General features: G+C 38.3%; 1 protein-coding gene across 6 annotated transcripts in view; it reads right to left on the bottom strand.

The window, feature by feature from the left end:
• The window catches only part of PDE1C (phosphodiesterase 1C), a 502,891-nt gene that overhangs the window by 383,674 nt on the left and 102,565 nt on the right, over positions 1 to 16,652 (bottom strand). For all 6 annotated transcript variants that reach the window (XM_059396607.1, XM_059396608.1, XM_059396610.1 and 3 more), the window contains exon 3: positions 2,424 to 2,595. In XM_059396607.1, coding sequence (XP_059252590.1) covers positions 2,424 to 2,595 — 172 coding nt within the window. The remainder of the gene's footprint in view (positions 1 to 2,423; positions 2,596 to 16,652) is intronic.

The following is a 16,652-nucleotide window of genomic DNA, read 5'->3' as shown; positions in this document are numbered from 1 at the left end:
CCTCTTCAGCAAAGAAGACCCTCCATAATTGAGAAAGACGGGATATTAACAATCACATGCCCAGATGCCTTAACTGTGTATACAGGTGTGCATAAATGTGTTTATATGCACTCCTGCGCACGCACACACACACACACACACACTTACAGGGGTTGAGCAGCTCTGACTTTTCAGAGTCAGAAAGAAGAGCCCAACATTTCAACCTCAGTAGAGGTAAGACTGTACTGCTTAGTAAAAGGAGTTATCTCAGGGACCAAGAGCACTGATCACTGACGCACTCTTGAAATTTAAAAATGTGCAGGTATAACAAACCATTCGTCCTAGATTTCCCAGAGTCACTGGCATTAGGAAGTCAGCAAGTCTCTTGTGTTTTTTCACTCGAGTGAAATGTGAAATGGGGGAGTGGGGAGGCAAGAGAGAACACATAAGTGATATATTCTTATCAGCCTTATTTAAAATGAGTGACGACTCATTTCTTTGCAATCCATGAAGCACATAGAAAACAAGCAGCACTATTACATGGGTAACATTGATTCTGATCTAATATATTTCTTGATAAATAAAATGTTCCCAATGTCAGTACTTTGCTTATGATAATTTATGTACAACAAATGCCACAACTGATGTGACCACCACAGTTAAGGAAAATGACATAGAGGATATTTACCCTCTAACATTGCCATGGAAAACACTTATCTTCTTCAGCAGAAAGGATGGTGCCAGAAAAACACACAGCTGTATTAAGGAGACAAATAAATGAATAACAAATGCCAACGGATTTCTAGCTTCAATTGCTGAAAGCTTGGTATATTTACACCTGCCACATTTTTCATACTGCACCAAGTCTTAGTCCCAACCTTAACTAACATAACTGAATCTTTTTTCTGGGACCCAGACATTGATACATAACACAACCAGCAGATCAAATGAAGTTCATGGCCATCAATACATTTTCTCTATTAAAGAGCACTGAAGGCCACGAGAAGAGATGCTGGTAATAGAATTGGCAAGCAAATGAGATGTTCTTTTCATGAGAATGCCTCCTTAGCTGTTCATTGAAGAGGACAATGAACCTGTTCTGGGCTGGAAGGAGCTGCTATAAAAGACCCCAGGTGAAGGGGTGAACTCCACCAGAGACACTCCAAAAGGAGAATACACAGCCCAAGAAAGCCTTTCGCCCTTCCCTCTCCCACACAGTCATGTGCCAAGAGTCACAGGTTCATGGAAGTTACTTCTCTCTACCTGAGTGGGTTTTATTTTATGTAAAACCTCACAATGCAGTAACCAAACCTTTAGTAAGAAAAAGAAAAGCATTTGCTTTGCAATTCTTGCCCCACCACTGCATCAGTCACATTACATAAAGAAATCCGAATACCTATTCATCCCTGCTTTTCAGAGCTCATCTATAATTCAGTCTACACTAAGAAGCTACGCACAATGAAATGGCTTTTACTGAGCGATTACACATCACCTGGATGCCAGAGAGAGTACATTTTTCATGGATGCCAAGAGTTGTCTGAGTTGTTTATGGGAGGAGAAAAAGTGAGGTTTCTATGTTCTGCTAGCCATGGGAAGAGTAGGAAAGCCTTCTATAATGGAAATAAAAGTGAAAGACATAAAACTAGGGTAACAAGGAGGAAAGACGGGAGGAAGGCAGGCTGCCAAAAAAAAAAAAAAAATCAACCTTAATTTCTGATACCAGCCCTGCTGTGTATTGCAGGCTGCCAAAAAAAAAAAAAAAAAAAAATCAACCTTAATTTCCGATACCAGCCCTGCTGTGTATTTCAAAAGTGGACTTCAAAGACCCATTCAGGGGAAGAAATTACTTTTATCCACCACATCACAAACTCAGATTGATTTTTCTTTGACATGGTGGAAAGGTAAATGCCAGAGTCATGAGGAAGTAGAGTCCAGTATAGGAAGAAAATGTAAGAGGTCCCTACGTTAAAGATGAACAAGAACAGAGTCAGCAGCCTCTGCAGATCATTTCAGGAAGCAGCAGCTCTGACGTGTCTTACGACTAGAAACCCTCCCCCAGCCATAGAATGTAAACGCATGGCGCTGAATTCATTCCCACATATGCTTCTCTGTGCACTTATCTCCATCCATCATCCTCCTTTGAAGCAAAAGACTCATTAATCCAATTCAAATTGCCAACATCAGTAAATCCTTTGCCTCAGCATTTAAATGCCAATACCAATTAAATACCGACAGCAACTTAACTACTGATAGCATCTTCACTACATTCAGGAAATCCAGCCAGAAGTCCAGCTAGCATTAATTCCAACACTCCTTCATCAATTCTAATTTACTCAGTGCAGAGAAATGAGGTAATTTGCTGGCCACGCTAACGACGCACCCAACTGGATTGAAATAACTCTGCGGCAAATAAGAAGGAACAAATTGACTGCAAGCCACCAAACCTGAAGGATGTCTTCACCAAGGCTTCTGGGCTATCGAGCTGAGGCAATTCATCAGCTAGGATCTCTTCTGGTGGTCGGGGGTCATGGACAATCGTTGGCCGTGGCTTTTCCTTGGCATTCCCTGTGAGCCCATCGATGAGGGAGTTCCACAGACAGTTCTGCGACTTAGACCCTGAGTTATGAGGGGAGAAAAGTGTGCCGTCAATTACCAACCAACAACATGTCCTTTCTTGCTAAACTCGGGATTTTCAAAAGCAAAGCAGGGAAACATATTTCTCATGATCTCCACCATCATCTGAGGGCTCCAAAAGATACTGGTCAGGCAACCTATGGAGCTACTAGGAAGTTTTGAATTTAAATGCAGAAAATAAGCTAACATCCTGAATATTTTGACCCATAGCTAAGTATTAAGGATATCAATCTTGTCTCATTTCAGGAGCGATCAACTCCAACTCGTGGTAGAGCTGTAGACATTTACATATATATTTATTGAACAATTGGAAGTATACAAAGATTACCATTTTAGAGAAGAGTAAGGCTGTTCAGACACAAGTGTCCCTTACAAAATCAGCATGTGCAAGGACCAAGCTTCAAGACTCCATTCTGTAGAGACACCCACTTCAAACAGGGGCCCACGTCTAAAACCCAGAGCTCACTCTAGGCAGTTTAAGTCTTCTAGAAGATCAAGACCCAAGGAAATTACACTGCATGTTTACTGATGTTCTACCCAACAAACACTTCAAATATATGAGATGAACATTAAAGGCAAACATGAAGTGGTAATAGTGTCACAAAATAGGGCCTAATCAGCCAGGCAATCAAGGACAACATTGACAGGGACAAGTTACACCGAAATCATATACCCTTGATAGGATGTGATGAGACTGGAACATCACCTCTATGGTCTTTCTTCCCAAAACATATAGGCCCAGTGTATTAAGCATATTCCTAGCTTCTGTCAACCTGATGTTTTAACATCAGTCCTATGTGCATATCCCAGACATGCCTTGCTCTGGACAACTCAATAATGCATCTGAGTCACCTTGCTTTTCAAATACAAACCAACCAAACCAGAGTCTACCCCCACAATACTCCCTTACTCCCAAAAGCTCCCTTACTGAGCTTTTGCACATCGAGCCACCATTTACTTGCCCCACTCACCCCAGAGCAACTAGGGACAGCTCCTATGCTCTACAGCCCACTGAAATTATTCAAATTAGCCAGTCCTAAGCATGCTTACCCTGCCTTGCCCATTACTCCCTACAGAAGCCACAATAAAGTTACTTGCCCAGAGTTTCCTCCACCCCAGCTCTGCCTTATAACTTTTCTCAGGGCCCCTCTGCATGGCCTCCATGGTGAGACATGTACCCTCTCTTTGGGGACCTGCAAGTATCACAAAACTATCTTTTCAATGGCAGTCATCTCTGAATTTGTTGGCCCTACCATACCTAAATAATAAAAATCTATCCAAATACCCAGTCTACTCAAGGGGAAAACATCAGACAAACCCCAAATGAAGGACATTCTCTGTGAACACCTGACCAATACTCCTCAAAACTGTTGAGGTTATCAAAGAACAATGAAAGTTTGAGAAACTATCACAGTCCAGAGGAGTCCAAGAAGACATGATGACTAAATGAAATGTGGTGTCCTGATGGGATCGTGAAATGTAAAAGGACATTAGGTAAAAACTAAGGAAATCTGGGGTGCCTGGCTGGCTCAGCAGGTTAAGCCTCTGCCTTCAGCTCAGGTCATGATCTCAGGGTCCTGGGAGTAAGTCCCGCATCGGGCTCTCTGCTCAGCAGGGAGCCTGCTTCCTCCTCTCTCTGCCTGCCTCTCTGCCTACTTGTGATCTCTGTCAAATAAATAAATAAATAAAATCTTACAAAAAAAAAAAAAACTAAGGAAATATGAATGAAGTAGATACTTTAGTTAATAATAATTCATCATTATTAGTTCATTAATTATGACAAATTACCTATTAATATGAGATAAGTAATAGGGGAAATGGGAATGAGGTATCTGGGAACTCTCAATCCTACCTTTGCAAATTTTCTGCAAACCTAAAGCTTTTCTAAAATAAAAAGTTATTTGGGGCGCCTGGGTGGTTCACTCAATGAGTCTGCTGTCAGTTCAGGTCATGATCCCAAGGGCGTGGGATTGAGCCCCACATTGGACTCCCTGCTCAGCGGAAAGTCTGCTTCTCCCTCTCCCTCTGCCTGTTGCTCTGCTTGTTTGTGCTCTCTCTCTCTCTCTCTCATAAATAAATAAAATCTATAAAAAATAAAAATAAATTTTATTTATTTAATATAAATTAAATATTTAAAATATATAAATATAAAAATAAATATAAAAATAAAGTTATTATAAAAATACAAATAAATACTATAAAAGTAGCTATTGTAAAGAAGTCTATAAGCAAAAAAAAAAAAAAAAATTTTAAGTGGAGCCTGAGAGTACTACTATTGCTATTATCCAATTACCATTGGCTCGTGCTTCTTATCCTCTTCCCAAAGGAAAGAAAGCTTTTATCCTTGCATAAAGATACCAATGGGTTGTCAAGACACGCACCCATGGAGTTGTGTCCATCCAGAAGGGGTTGGCTTTTTCTACCTCACTGGTGCAAAGGGAGAAGAACCTTTTTCTAACTCACATAAAGGCTCTTTATAGGGTTTGAGGGGGTGTGCACAGAGAGGTAACAACCACTCCCAGTTAATGCATATGTATGTAATATGTGGGCAGACAGGACCCTAACCAGCTACCAGCAGCCTACAACAAAAGAAATCACTTGAAAGACAGCTTTGTCACTAAGGTCAAAAGAACTTTATACCCAAAGGGGAGTATCTCACAAAGATCTCTGAACCTTCACTAAGGACACATATGGGTCAGCAAACAACTCTGTCAAGGACCATGGCTATGACTGCTCCCCTTGGGATATCCCACATCCAAACTGCCTTTGTATTAATCAAGAGAAAATTAAACCATACTAGTGCCAGGCAACAGATGCCTCCAAGTCCTGAAATGCAGTGCAGCATTTCTAAAGTCTTAAACAGATATCCTAATAAGATCTGGTCCTATTAATGAAGGTCTGGTTCTATGTCAATAAAGGTCTGTTCTATGTTAACTAAGGTCTGGTTCTAGTAGGAAGAACAACAGAGGCAGCCTGTTTTCTTAAATTTGATCTAAATGAAGACCTTACAATAAACTCCCTGCCCATTTCCCTTCATTCTTTTATTTATTCATTCAATTTAGACATATTTAATTCCCTCAATATGCCAGGTCCCATTCCAGCCCACAGAAATAGAAAGATGAACCCATAAGCAATCACAATGCGCCATAACTAAGGGCAAATGAAGTGCTCTAGGAGACAGGGGAGGGCTCACCCACTCTGCTTCAGGGCTCAGGGGAAAGCTACACACAGAACGTCACATATGATATGAATCTAAAGCAGAAACAGATCTTCAGTAGGTGAAAAAACAGAGAACAGAACATTCCCAGTGCAAATAGTATGTGCAAAGGCTCAGAGGATAACAAAGTAGCTTGTAAAGGCTGGAGCAAAGTGAGAGAGGACAGTGAGGACAGTGGCCAGAGAAAAGGTCAAAGGCTGGTTGGACAAGTTGTAAAGTACCTTGAATAAAATGCTAGTCATTTATAAAGTCTTCTTTAGACAAAAAAGAACTAAGGCTCTATCTGTGTTTGAGAAAGGAGGCTGGCATGCTACAAAGCAGTGAATTTTTGAGGAATAGCATGGTAATATGAAAGGGCCCATGAATCCGTCTTATCTGTAGATGAAGTAAAGTCTTACACATATTTATGACTAATTTTTAAGTATATATAGATGTGATTAATAAATTACAAATTCACGTATAAGCACTAACAAATTCATAATAGCTTTTTCACCATTTTCTCAGTGAGTGAATCAGAAGGGTCATGGGACCTAAGCTCTTTCTCCATTAGGAGTCTCAAATGGAGACTGTTCTTGGTCTCTGGTTCAATTCCACTGTGGTCTAAGAGTAGACACTGCATGATTTCTATTCTTTTTAATTTTTGTTAAGATGTGTTTTATGACCCAGAATGTGGTGTATCCCACTGTTGTTGGAGGAAACAGACTACAGATATTGATTATATCCAGCTGATTGATGGTGCAGGCTTCTTTCTCTTTTTAAATAAATTTTATTTCATTCATTAAAACAGCATCTTTCTACATAAAGAGTGCTATATATATATACAAGAGTTAGTATATATTCAGTATACAGGTCACTCTTTGTGCACATAAGGAATCCCATACCCCTTGCTATATATAACTTTATGGTATATTCCCTCTCACTATTTAATCCCAGAGATAGGGAAGTTCTTCTAAAGATTTATGATGATAACGTCAGAAAAAATATTTCCACCTTTTTTTCCTAATTAGCATCTGAAGAACTATCCATTTATAACTATTCCTATTAAAATTGATCTGTGATGAAAACTTCAGAGTGTAAAAAGACCTGATTTGTATTTATAGCAACTTTTTGATAAATAAATCTTTGTGTTTGTTTGTGAAGGGAGGTTTCAGATTTGTTATTAGATTTTCAAAGGGATCCATAACTCAATACAAAAAGAAGATAAATGCCCCTGATTTAGAGACAGATTTTCAGTTCCACCAAATTGATGGTGTGGTGAGTCCAACTACATTCTTGGTGATTTTCTGTCTGTTGAATCTGTCCATTTCTGAGAGAAGGGTGTTGAAGTCTGCATCTATGATAGTGAATTCACCTCCTATTTCTTTATGCAATTCTATGAGTTTTTGCCTCACATAGTTTGACACTCTGTTGTTAGGCACATACACATTAAGGACTGTTAGGTCTTCTTGGAGAATTAACCCCTCTATCATTAGCAATTCCCTTTTATCCCTGATAGTTTTCCTTGTTTGAAGTCTGCTCTGTTTGAAATTAATATAGTTATTACTACTGCATATTCTTCTCCACCAATTTACTTTTAATCTATATGAGTTTTTATATTTTTAAATTTTATTTTATTTTTTCAGTGTTCCAAGATTGTTTAGGCATCACACTCAGTGCTCCATGCAATACATGCCCTCCTTAATACCAACTACCAGGCTCACCCTCCTACCCTCCAAAACCCTCAGTTTTTTCCTCAGAGTCCAGTCTTTCATGCTTCATCTCCCCCTCCAATTTACCCCAATTCATGTTCCCTTTCTTTCTCTTAATGTCCTCCATGTTATTCCTTATGCTCGACAAGCAAGTGAAACCATATGATAATTGACTTTCTTGCTTTACTTATTTCACTCAGCATAATCTCCTCCAGTCCCATCCATGCCGATGCAAAGTTGGGTATTCATCCTTTCTGATGGCTATGTAATATTCCACTGTATATACGAACCATAGCTTCTTTATCCATTCATCTGTTGAAGGGCATCTTGGCTCTTTCCACAGTTTGGTGATTGCGGCCATTGCTGCTATGAACATTAGGGTACATATGGCCCTTCTTTTCACTACATCTGCATCTTTGGGGTAAATACCCAGTCATGCAATTCCAGGATCATAGCGCAGCTCTATTTTTAATTTCTTAAGGATTTTCCACACTGTTTTCCAAAGTAGCTGTACCAACTTGCATTCCCACCAACACTGTAAGAGGGTTCCCCTTTCTCTACATCCTTGCCAACACTTATTGTTTCCTGTTCTGTTCATTTTGGCCATTCTAACTGGTATAAGGTGGTATCTCAATCTGGTTTCGATTTGAATTTCCCTGATGGCTAATGATGATGAACATTTTTTCATGTGTCTGTTAGCCATTTGTATGTCTTCTTTGGAGTAGTGTCTGTTCGTGTCTTCTGGCCATTTTTTGACATGATTCTCTGTTTTTTGGGTGTTGAGTTTGAGGACTTCTTTATAGATCTTGGATATCAGCGCTTTGTTTGTAGTGTCATTTGCGAATATCTTCTACCATTCTGTGGGCTGCCTCATTTTCGCTTTTCTCTCCTTTGACTTTGGAGATATTTTTATATTTAAAGTGGGTTTTTTATAGGCAATTATAGTTGGTTCTTATTTTCTGATCTACTCTGACAATCTCTGTCTTTTAACTCATGCATTCAGACCCTTGACATTCAAATGAGTATTGACATAATTGGATTAATATCTGCCATCTTCATTACTGCTTTTTATCTGTTGCTTTTTTGTTGTTGTTCCTATTTTTTTACTTTCATGGTTTTTCTGCCTTGTGTCATTTTAATTGAGCATCTTACATGATTCCATTTTCTCCTTAGCATAATGGTTATAGTTCTTTTCTTATTTTTATTTTTATTTTTTGGTGGTCTCCCTAGATTCACAACATACATTTACAGTTAATCCAAGTCCACTTCCAAATACCACCATACCACTTCATGTATAGTGTTAGTACCTTTAATAATAAAATAATACTAACTCCTCCCTCCTACCCCTTGTACCCTAGCTGTCAAATCTTCAGAAGACCTGTGAGTGATGCTCAGAATTACCCTCCTGAGGAAAGGAAGAAGGAACATTTATATGCAAGCTCTATTCCCAGGGACAAGCAAAACACCACAGGATATTAATTCCCTAGGCTTTCTGGGTCGACTATGCATGACTGTGGGACAATTCCCACATCATCAGAGAATCCCCAGGACATAAATAAAGAGAAAACAGTACAGCTAGAGCTTAAAAAGTGGGCCAAGAGGATGTGAAGCTGGGTTCAAGAGGTACACAAAGCATAGAGTTCCCACACAGTTTTTGTATCCTAGAAAATACAATCAGAATCCCAGCTGCTACTTTTTCCTGCCTTAGAAGGATCACAACAGACCCTTGCCATGGTTCTTCCCAAGGCAATATGATGTGGGCCTTTTGGAGTTGAACTCTGAGAGCAGGAAAGAACTCTTCCTCTGAGTCTCCACAAATATGGGCAGAGCACCCTCGAGGGGCACTGGAATGGTCTGCTCTGACAAGATGAAAAATAAAAATTCCCCTGCTCTGATTTATTTTAAGCTGATTTTGAAGGCATGAAATGTTCCTGACTAAATAGAAGCAAAAATATGGAAACAGATAAGAGTCACACAGGTCTCTCTCAATAATATCAAAAACCCCATGAGGGAAATCATAGATACACTAAGCCTTCGGGGTACCAAAAACAATATGGCTCAGGTGCAGGAGATGAGCAACTCCATTCAGCCCGCTCCACGTCACCTGCTCCTGCCTGCTCCCCTCCCCTCCCCATCCCAGCTTTCCTGTCTCCCTTGACTTGTTCCTGACTCTCATTTGAAGCTTATTACATTCTCCTTTTCTGTTATTTCCCCTCTGTCTCTGCGATAAATCCTCTCCCTTCTCCTTACAGAGACAACTTTTTGTGTACCCCAGGAAACCTATAGATTGATTATAAATCTTCCAGACTCATAAACTCTGGTGGCAGCATCTGTACCATGGAGATTATCAAGAGAACAAGATGTAACAAACACTGTTCAGCAGTTGCTATGTGCTAGACATTGTAAAGAGGGCTTCACCTGTGTTACCTTATTCAGTCATCAAATCAACCCTTGGAAGTAAATATTACTGAAATATTATTGAACACTAGGACATTAAGACTCCAAGAGACCATATAACCTAGACCACGGAGTTAGAAAACAGCAGATTGCTCCTTTGACCCAAAATTCTCCTTCTCCTAATCCAGGGCTCCAGGTGATCTACCACACTGTTTTTACTTTATTTATGAGCAAATAAACAGATGCATAATGTAGATCAAGCAGAAGAATCCAGTTTTGCTATTATGAAACAAACATTCTTTTACGAAAGAAATAAGATACACTCTATCTGCAGCTGGGGAGAGCCTTGAGGTTGCTTAGTCTCTTCCATGAAGCCATGTGCAGCTTCCTTTAAAGAAGGAAGTTTGGGCTGCAGGGGGAGATGAATAATGCAAGGTGAGTTTAATTGGGTTGAGAAGAGACTTCTTAAGAAAGCAAGAAAATGAGATGAGAAGGATCTAAATCAGAAATAGCTACAGATTCATTCTGAAGTGTGTCTAATGGTGGCAGTCTGATGAAGTGCTTGCTGGAGGAGCCCAAGGTGATGTGGTCGGTAATCCTATTTAAATCTGACAAGTGACTTATCAACTCCGTTCCTGATTTAAAAAAAAAAAAAAAATACACAAAGATTATGCTGGCAAAAGGCTGAGAAATTAGAGTCCTGCAAAAGCACAGAGGAAAGAGAGCTAAATCTCCAAAAAGGTGAAAAAAATTTCTTAGAAACCATCAATGATTCTCAAAATATCTGTGACACGGTTTCATAGGTATCCTTTCCCTCTGAGAGGATACGGGTCCTGAAATTCCCACTGGGTAGGAAAACTGGGGCTGGAGCACAAAGGTCAGGAATGAACTTAATGAAACCCAGATGAGAAGTTTTATGCTCACTAAAAACAATGACAGTGCAAAAAATAAGGTATCGATGGACTTGAATATCTTTAAATCAGTCACATAGGCACTGTTCTGTTACTTTTAACATACTAACTCTTGATTTTGAAAACATTTCAGAGATTTTTTTTCTCCTACAATTTTAAAGGTTTTTAAATTTAACTCTATTTCTAATATCATACACACCAGGGTGAGAAATTCTCTTCTAGCAAAATGTAAGAATACAACTTCACTTGTAATGACATATTCTAAATTCTCAAATATGTTAGGGTTTATTTCTGAGTTATACCATTAGATTAACCTGTTTTTTTAATGAGTGGATCACATTACTTTACTTGGTATAACTTCACAGTATCTATTAATATCTAATAGTGCAAGACCGCCTCCTTTCTCTTTTTTGGCTATTCTTAATTGCTTATGTCTCTAAGAAAACTTCAGTTAAAATCACATTGTCAATTTCTAAAGAGAACTCTCCCTTCTGAGTGTATACTGAGGCAGTACTTAAGAATAGTATAATTAATTACTCAAGGAAAAGAATAATCATCTTAAAAATATAGCGTGCTCTCATCCAGGTAGATGAGTAGTCCTTTCTGTATGGAATACCTGTTGTATTTATTTACCCAAGTACATTTTCCTCCCTTACTGTAACAGCCCCTCTCATTTTATTTTGAGACTATTCCCTCCCACATTACTCATTCCATATGACTCTTACGGGCTTTTGCCTATGTTACTCTACTGGCTTCAGTGATTAGTCAGGGAGTGGGTATACGACCCAAGCCTGGATAATCACAGCTCTTCCCTGGTATTTTCCACCCTGAAACTAAAAGGAAGTACCTTTTCTTTCTTAGTAGGTTGCTAGTGCAAGCCACCACATCCCAATAACTAAATAAGCCTAAGAAAATGAAGCTACTACACTAAGGAAATCCGGAAAAAAGAATCCAGAGAGGGGCACGTCCCTGGTTGTAATCCCTCCTATCAGCAGCCTTCACAGCTCCTCATAGGTTTGTGAACTACTACAGTATCCTTCCAACACACCCTACCTGAGCTTAAGAGAGCTTGTATCAGGTTCCAGTCAACTGCCAACAAGGTTGGCATGTACTCAAGGTTTTTATTTCCGTTTTATTTCCAACTAAACTAAAAAGTTTAGTTTTCCTTGATTCTGGAAATTCATAGTAGTTGTTTTGTTTTGGTTTGGTTTTCTTTGTTTTTGTGGACAGTGTATATGGTTGCCCACTCCTGTCCAGAGAGTACATTTTTAGATTACACTTTCTGAATTGTTTTTGCTGGGATATAAGACAGCTATTTATTTATTGGATTTACTTAACAATGTCTCTCCTTACTAAACTCTCACTCTTTCTAAGGATTTCTTGGCTTCATTGCTTTTGTTTTCCTAAGCACATATACCATCTACAATCGTGTTCCCTTCTTTTTCATCGTTATGCCTCTTATTTCCGTTTTGTGTCTTACTGCATCAGCTAAAACTTTCAGAAGAATTTTGAACCATCCTGGCAATAGCAAGCAATCTTATGATTCTGCTAGCTTCACTTAATTTTCCATTTATGAAATGTCTATAAAATTTTCTGTTGCAGTCTTATTATAAATTTCCCTTTTATAATTGAGTTTTGAATGTCTATGCCAAAAAATAAAATAAAATAAATCAGTGATAATGGCTTTCTCATCCATTGAGGTGATCATATATTATTTCCCCTCCCTTCCTTCCTCTTTCTCTCTCTCTCTCTCTCTCCCTTTCTGTTTGACCTACTGATGTGTTGTATTGATAGCAAAATACAAAAACAAACAAACTTATTTTCCAGATGGAATCAAATTTCCTCTGAGGAACTTTGTTGGAAAAATAATTTCATAAAACAAGGGGTTGGGGGCAGAGTAGGTGAAAAGCCCTAAAGGTATGAATTGAAAAGAGATAACAAAGAAAGAGTTACCCTATTTTGCCTATAAAACAAAGAGAATTTAGAGGTGAGTAGAAGAGAACAGATAAGAAGGAAAGAGAAGAAGAAAAAAGAACAGAAAAGAAGGAAAAGAAGGGGGGAGGGAGGGGAACAGTACACAATCATCTCAATGGATGATAAAGCCATCATCACTGATTTATTTTTATTTTGGGGGGATGGATGTTCACAAAGTCAATTACTGAAGGGAAATTTATAATAAGGCTACAACAGAAACTTTCCAGCAGGACGGCTCCAAGCTGGAACCATAGCTGACGCATTAACGGCAGAACCCCCCAAAAAACATCTAAATCTGATATCCACATTTAAGTTTAATGCTGGGTGGAAGTGCAACATAACCATCTCTCCAAAACAGTAAAACAGTTTTACCCACTTGTTGTTGTATGAAAGTGATATTGGGGAGACGATTTGAAAATCATGAAGACTAGGCTGTGTCTCACCTTTAGTTTATTGTCCCGGGGAAAAAAAAAAAAGTAAATCAACATCTACAAAACACAAAGTGTACCAAAAAATTCAACAGACCCAGAAAATGATGCTGACAAGTAAGGAGAAGAAACCTGGAGAACCCCTGAAAAATTCATTGACTGAATTTTAGTAATTAAAACTGTTGTGGGAAGGAGCTTAAATGTCTGAAAGACCATGTCTGTACGACATCTAGATTATACATTAAAACACTTGATAATTGTAAAGTCACCTTGCAGTACTCAAATAAATTCTATTTGGTCATGTTGTTTATTTATACGTTTGCATTGCTAGAATTCTATTTTAAGCTTTTTGCAATTATCTTCATAAAGATTAGCCTTTACTTTCTTCTTCTGTGTAGCTGTCATCACAGGAATAACCTATTCCCTGATATTTGAATATAATTGCCTATAAAACTCTTGAGATCCAAAGTATTTTTAGCAAAGTAATTATTTCACAATTTTTTCAGTGTCATCACATGCTATTGCTGAATTCCATATATCTATTTCTTTTGGAGTATTTTCCTTTAAAAACTGCCATTCTTTAGAGATATTCAAATTCCTTAGCATTGATTTCTATGCATTTTCTATTTTACTCTTCATCTATACAGTTAAGAGTTTGAGTATTTATTTGTTTTATTCTCTGATTACTTCCAAGGGCTGTGCTATCCAATAAGGTAGTCATTAGTCTATGTAGCAATTTAAATTTAAATTAGTTAAAAAGAAGACTTGCAAATGGTCTACAGCTACATGCAAAGATGCTCAACATCACTAATTATCAATGAAATGGAAATGAAAACCGCAATGAGATATCACTTCCCACATGTCACTGTCAAAAATAGCCAAACTATGGAAAGAACCTAGATGTCCATCAACAGATGAATGGATCAAGAAGATGTGGTATATATACACAATGGAATACTATGCAGCCATCAAAAGAAATGAAATCTTGCCATTTGCAACAACATGGATGGAACTAGAGCGTATCATGCTTAGCGAAATAAGTCAAGCAGAGAAAGACAACTATCATATGATCTCCCTGATATGAGGAAGTGGTGATGCAACATGGAGGCTTAAGTGGGTAGAAGAATAAATGAAACAAGATGGGATTGGGAGGGAGACAAACCATAAGTGACTCTTAATCTCACAAAACAAACTGAGGGTTGCCGGGGGGAGGGGGTTTGGGAGAAGGGGGTGGGATTATGGACATTGGGGAGGGTATGTGATTTGGTGAGTGCTGTGAAGTGTGTAAACTTGGTGATTCACAGACCTGTACCCCTGGGGATAAAAATATATGTTTATAAAAAATAAAAAATTAAAAAAAAAAAAAAAAAGGTAAGAGATAACAAGTGTTGGCAAGGATGTGGAGAAAAGAGAACCCTTTGCACTGTTGGTGGGAATATACATTGGTGCATTCCCAATGCACAGTTTGCACAGTATGGAGGTTCCTCAAAATATAAAAAAATACAACTATCATATAATCCAGCAATTTCACTTCTAGGCATTTGTCTGAAGAAAATGATGACAATAATTTGAAAAGATATACACACCCCACATTTTCTTTAAGTCAATAAATCCAAAATATTTTCATTTTAACATGTAATCAACATAAAAATATTAATGAAGTTTTGTATTATTCTTTTTTTTCCCCCAAAGTCCAGTGGATATTTTACACTTACATCCTATCTCAGTTAACACTAGCCACATTTCAGGGTGCCTGGGTGGCTCAGTGGGTTGAGGCCTCTGCCTTCAGCTCGGGTCATGTTCCCAGGGTCCTGGGATAGAACCCCACATCGGGCTCTCTGCTCAGCGGGGAGCCTGCTTCCTTTTCTCTCTGCCTGCCTCTCTGCTTACTTGTGATCTCTCTCTCTGTCAAATAAATAAATAAAATCCTAGGAAAAAAACAACAACAACAACAATAACACTAGCCACATTTCAAGTGCTCCAGAATTACGTTGCATGGGACAGTCAGTCCTATTTTGTTCATGTTTCAATTGCTTGAAGTATACCCTCAAATAATTCTTTCCCAGAATGAATGGTTAATGATGTAGATACACATGAGCAACAACTTAAGTACAGATTCACTGAATTTAGATTAAACTCAACATATTTCTTAATTATCTTCTGCTGTTTATGCACTATAGAAGAGAATTAGGAGCCAAGTCTGATAGTTTTTCTTTCTTGCAAACATTTTTTTTTTCACCTTCGTATTCCAAATATTTTGCTAGCATATCTAGAATTGTGAGTTGTTTTTACTGATTTTTAAATTTATTTTTCTGGCTGGGCGCCTGGGTGGCTCAGTGGGTTAAGCCGCTGCTTTCGGCTCAGGTCATGATCTCAGGGTTCTGGGATCAAGTCCCGCATCGGGCTCTCTGCTCTGCAAGGAGTGTGCTTCCTCCTCTCTCTCTCTCTTCCTGCTTCTCTTTCTCTGCCTACTTGTGATCTCTCTCTGTCAAATAAATAAATAAAATCTTTAAAAAAAAAATTTATTTTTCTGGAATACAATGAGCCTTTTCAACATGGAAACTTGAGCCCTTTCTTCCACTCAGGGAAGTTGCCTTCAACTTTATCTTTGATTACTACTTCTGTTCCAATTATTTTGTTTAGCTTTAGTCTCAGAACATCGATAATTCATTTACATGTGTTGGTTCTTCTCTGACCTCCTATTATCTTGTCTCATTTTCAATTGCTCATCATTTTCATCTATAGTGTAAACACTGTTTCTCAAGTTTGTCTTCCAATCCTTAATTAAATTTTTTCAGTGTCATTTCTATATTTCAATGTGAATTTTAGTTCCTAGCTTGCATATTTACTTTCTTTTCATCTTTACTCAAAATCAACCTGCTTCTTTTCTTATGGCTTTCTGCTCCTATCTTTGAAGGGCTATGTCTTCCTACTTCTTATGGAGAATGCGAAGTAGCATTTACATGTTTCCTTTTGGCTTCTACATTAAATCATTTTTCAGAAGGTTACTTCTTCCCAACGTCTTTATGACGGTGTTTCACTTCCCTAGTTCTTCATATTTGGCTAGACTTTTATTTTGGACTTAACCCTACTTTGGTCAATCAGGAATACAAAAAGGCTCATACGGAGATTATTGTTTTCCAAAAGGCAACGAATGTAGGTCACTCTGGGTTTTAGTCACTGTCTCCTTGGGTTTCCAAATAAATTCAGCAGAAAGAACTGAGAGTAAGACTGACATTTCTATCCAAACAGTATCATAATAAGCAATGCATAACCCAAGCCAAAAGAGTGAGCACAAAAAATTGTGCCCAACTTGCTTCAGAGTAAAGCCTTGCATCTGTCTTTACCCAATTGATGGGCAAAGCTCCCACATAATTTTCAAAGTCTACTTAGAAATTCATATGGTGAAGTAGATCACTATATA

This window comes from Mustela nigripes, chromosome 4, assembly GCF_022355385.1.
Source record: "Mustela nigripes isolate SB6536 chromosome 4, MUSNIG.SB6536, whole genome shotgun sequence".
Taxonomy (NCBI): Eukaryota; Metazoa; Chordata; class Mammalia; order Carnivora; family Mustelidae; genus Mustela; species Mustela nigripes.
The sequence above is the reverse complement of the archived record's forward strand: the minus strand, read 5'-3'. Positions and strand labels throughout refer to the sequence as shown.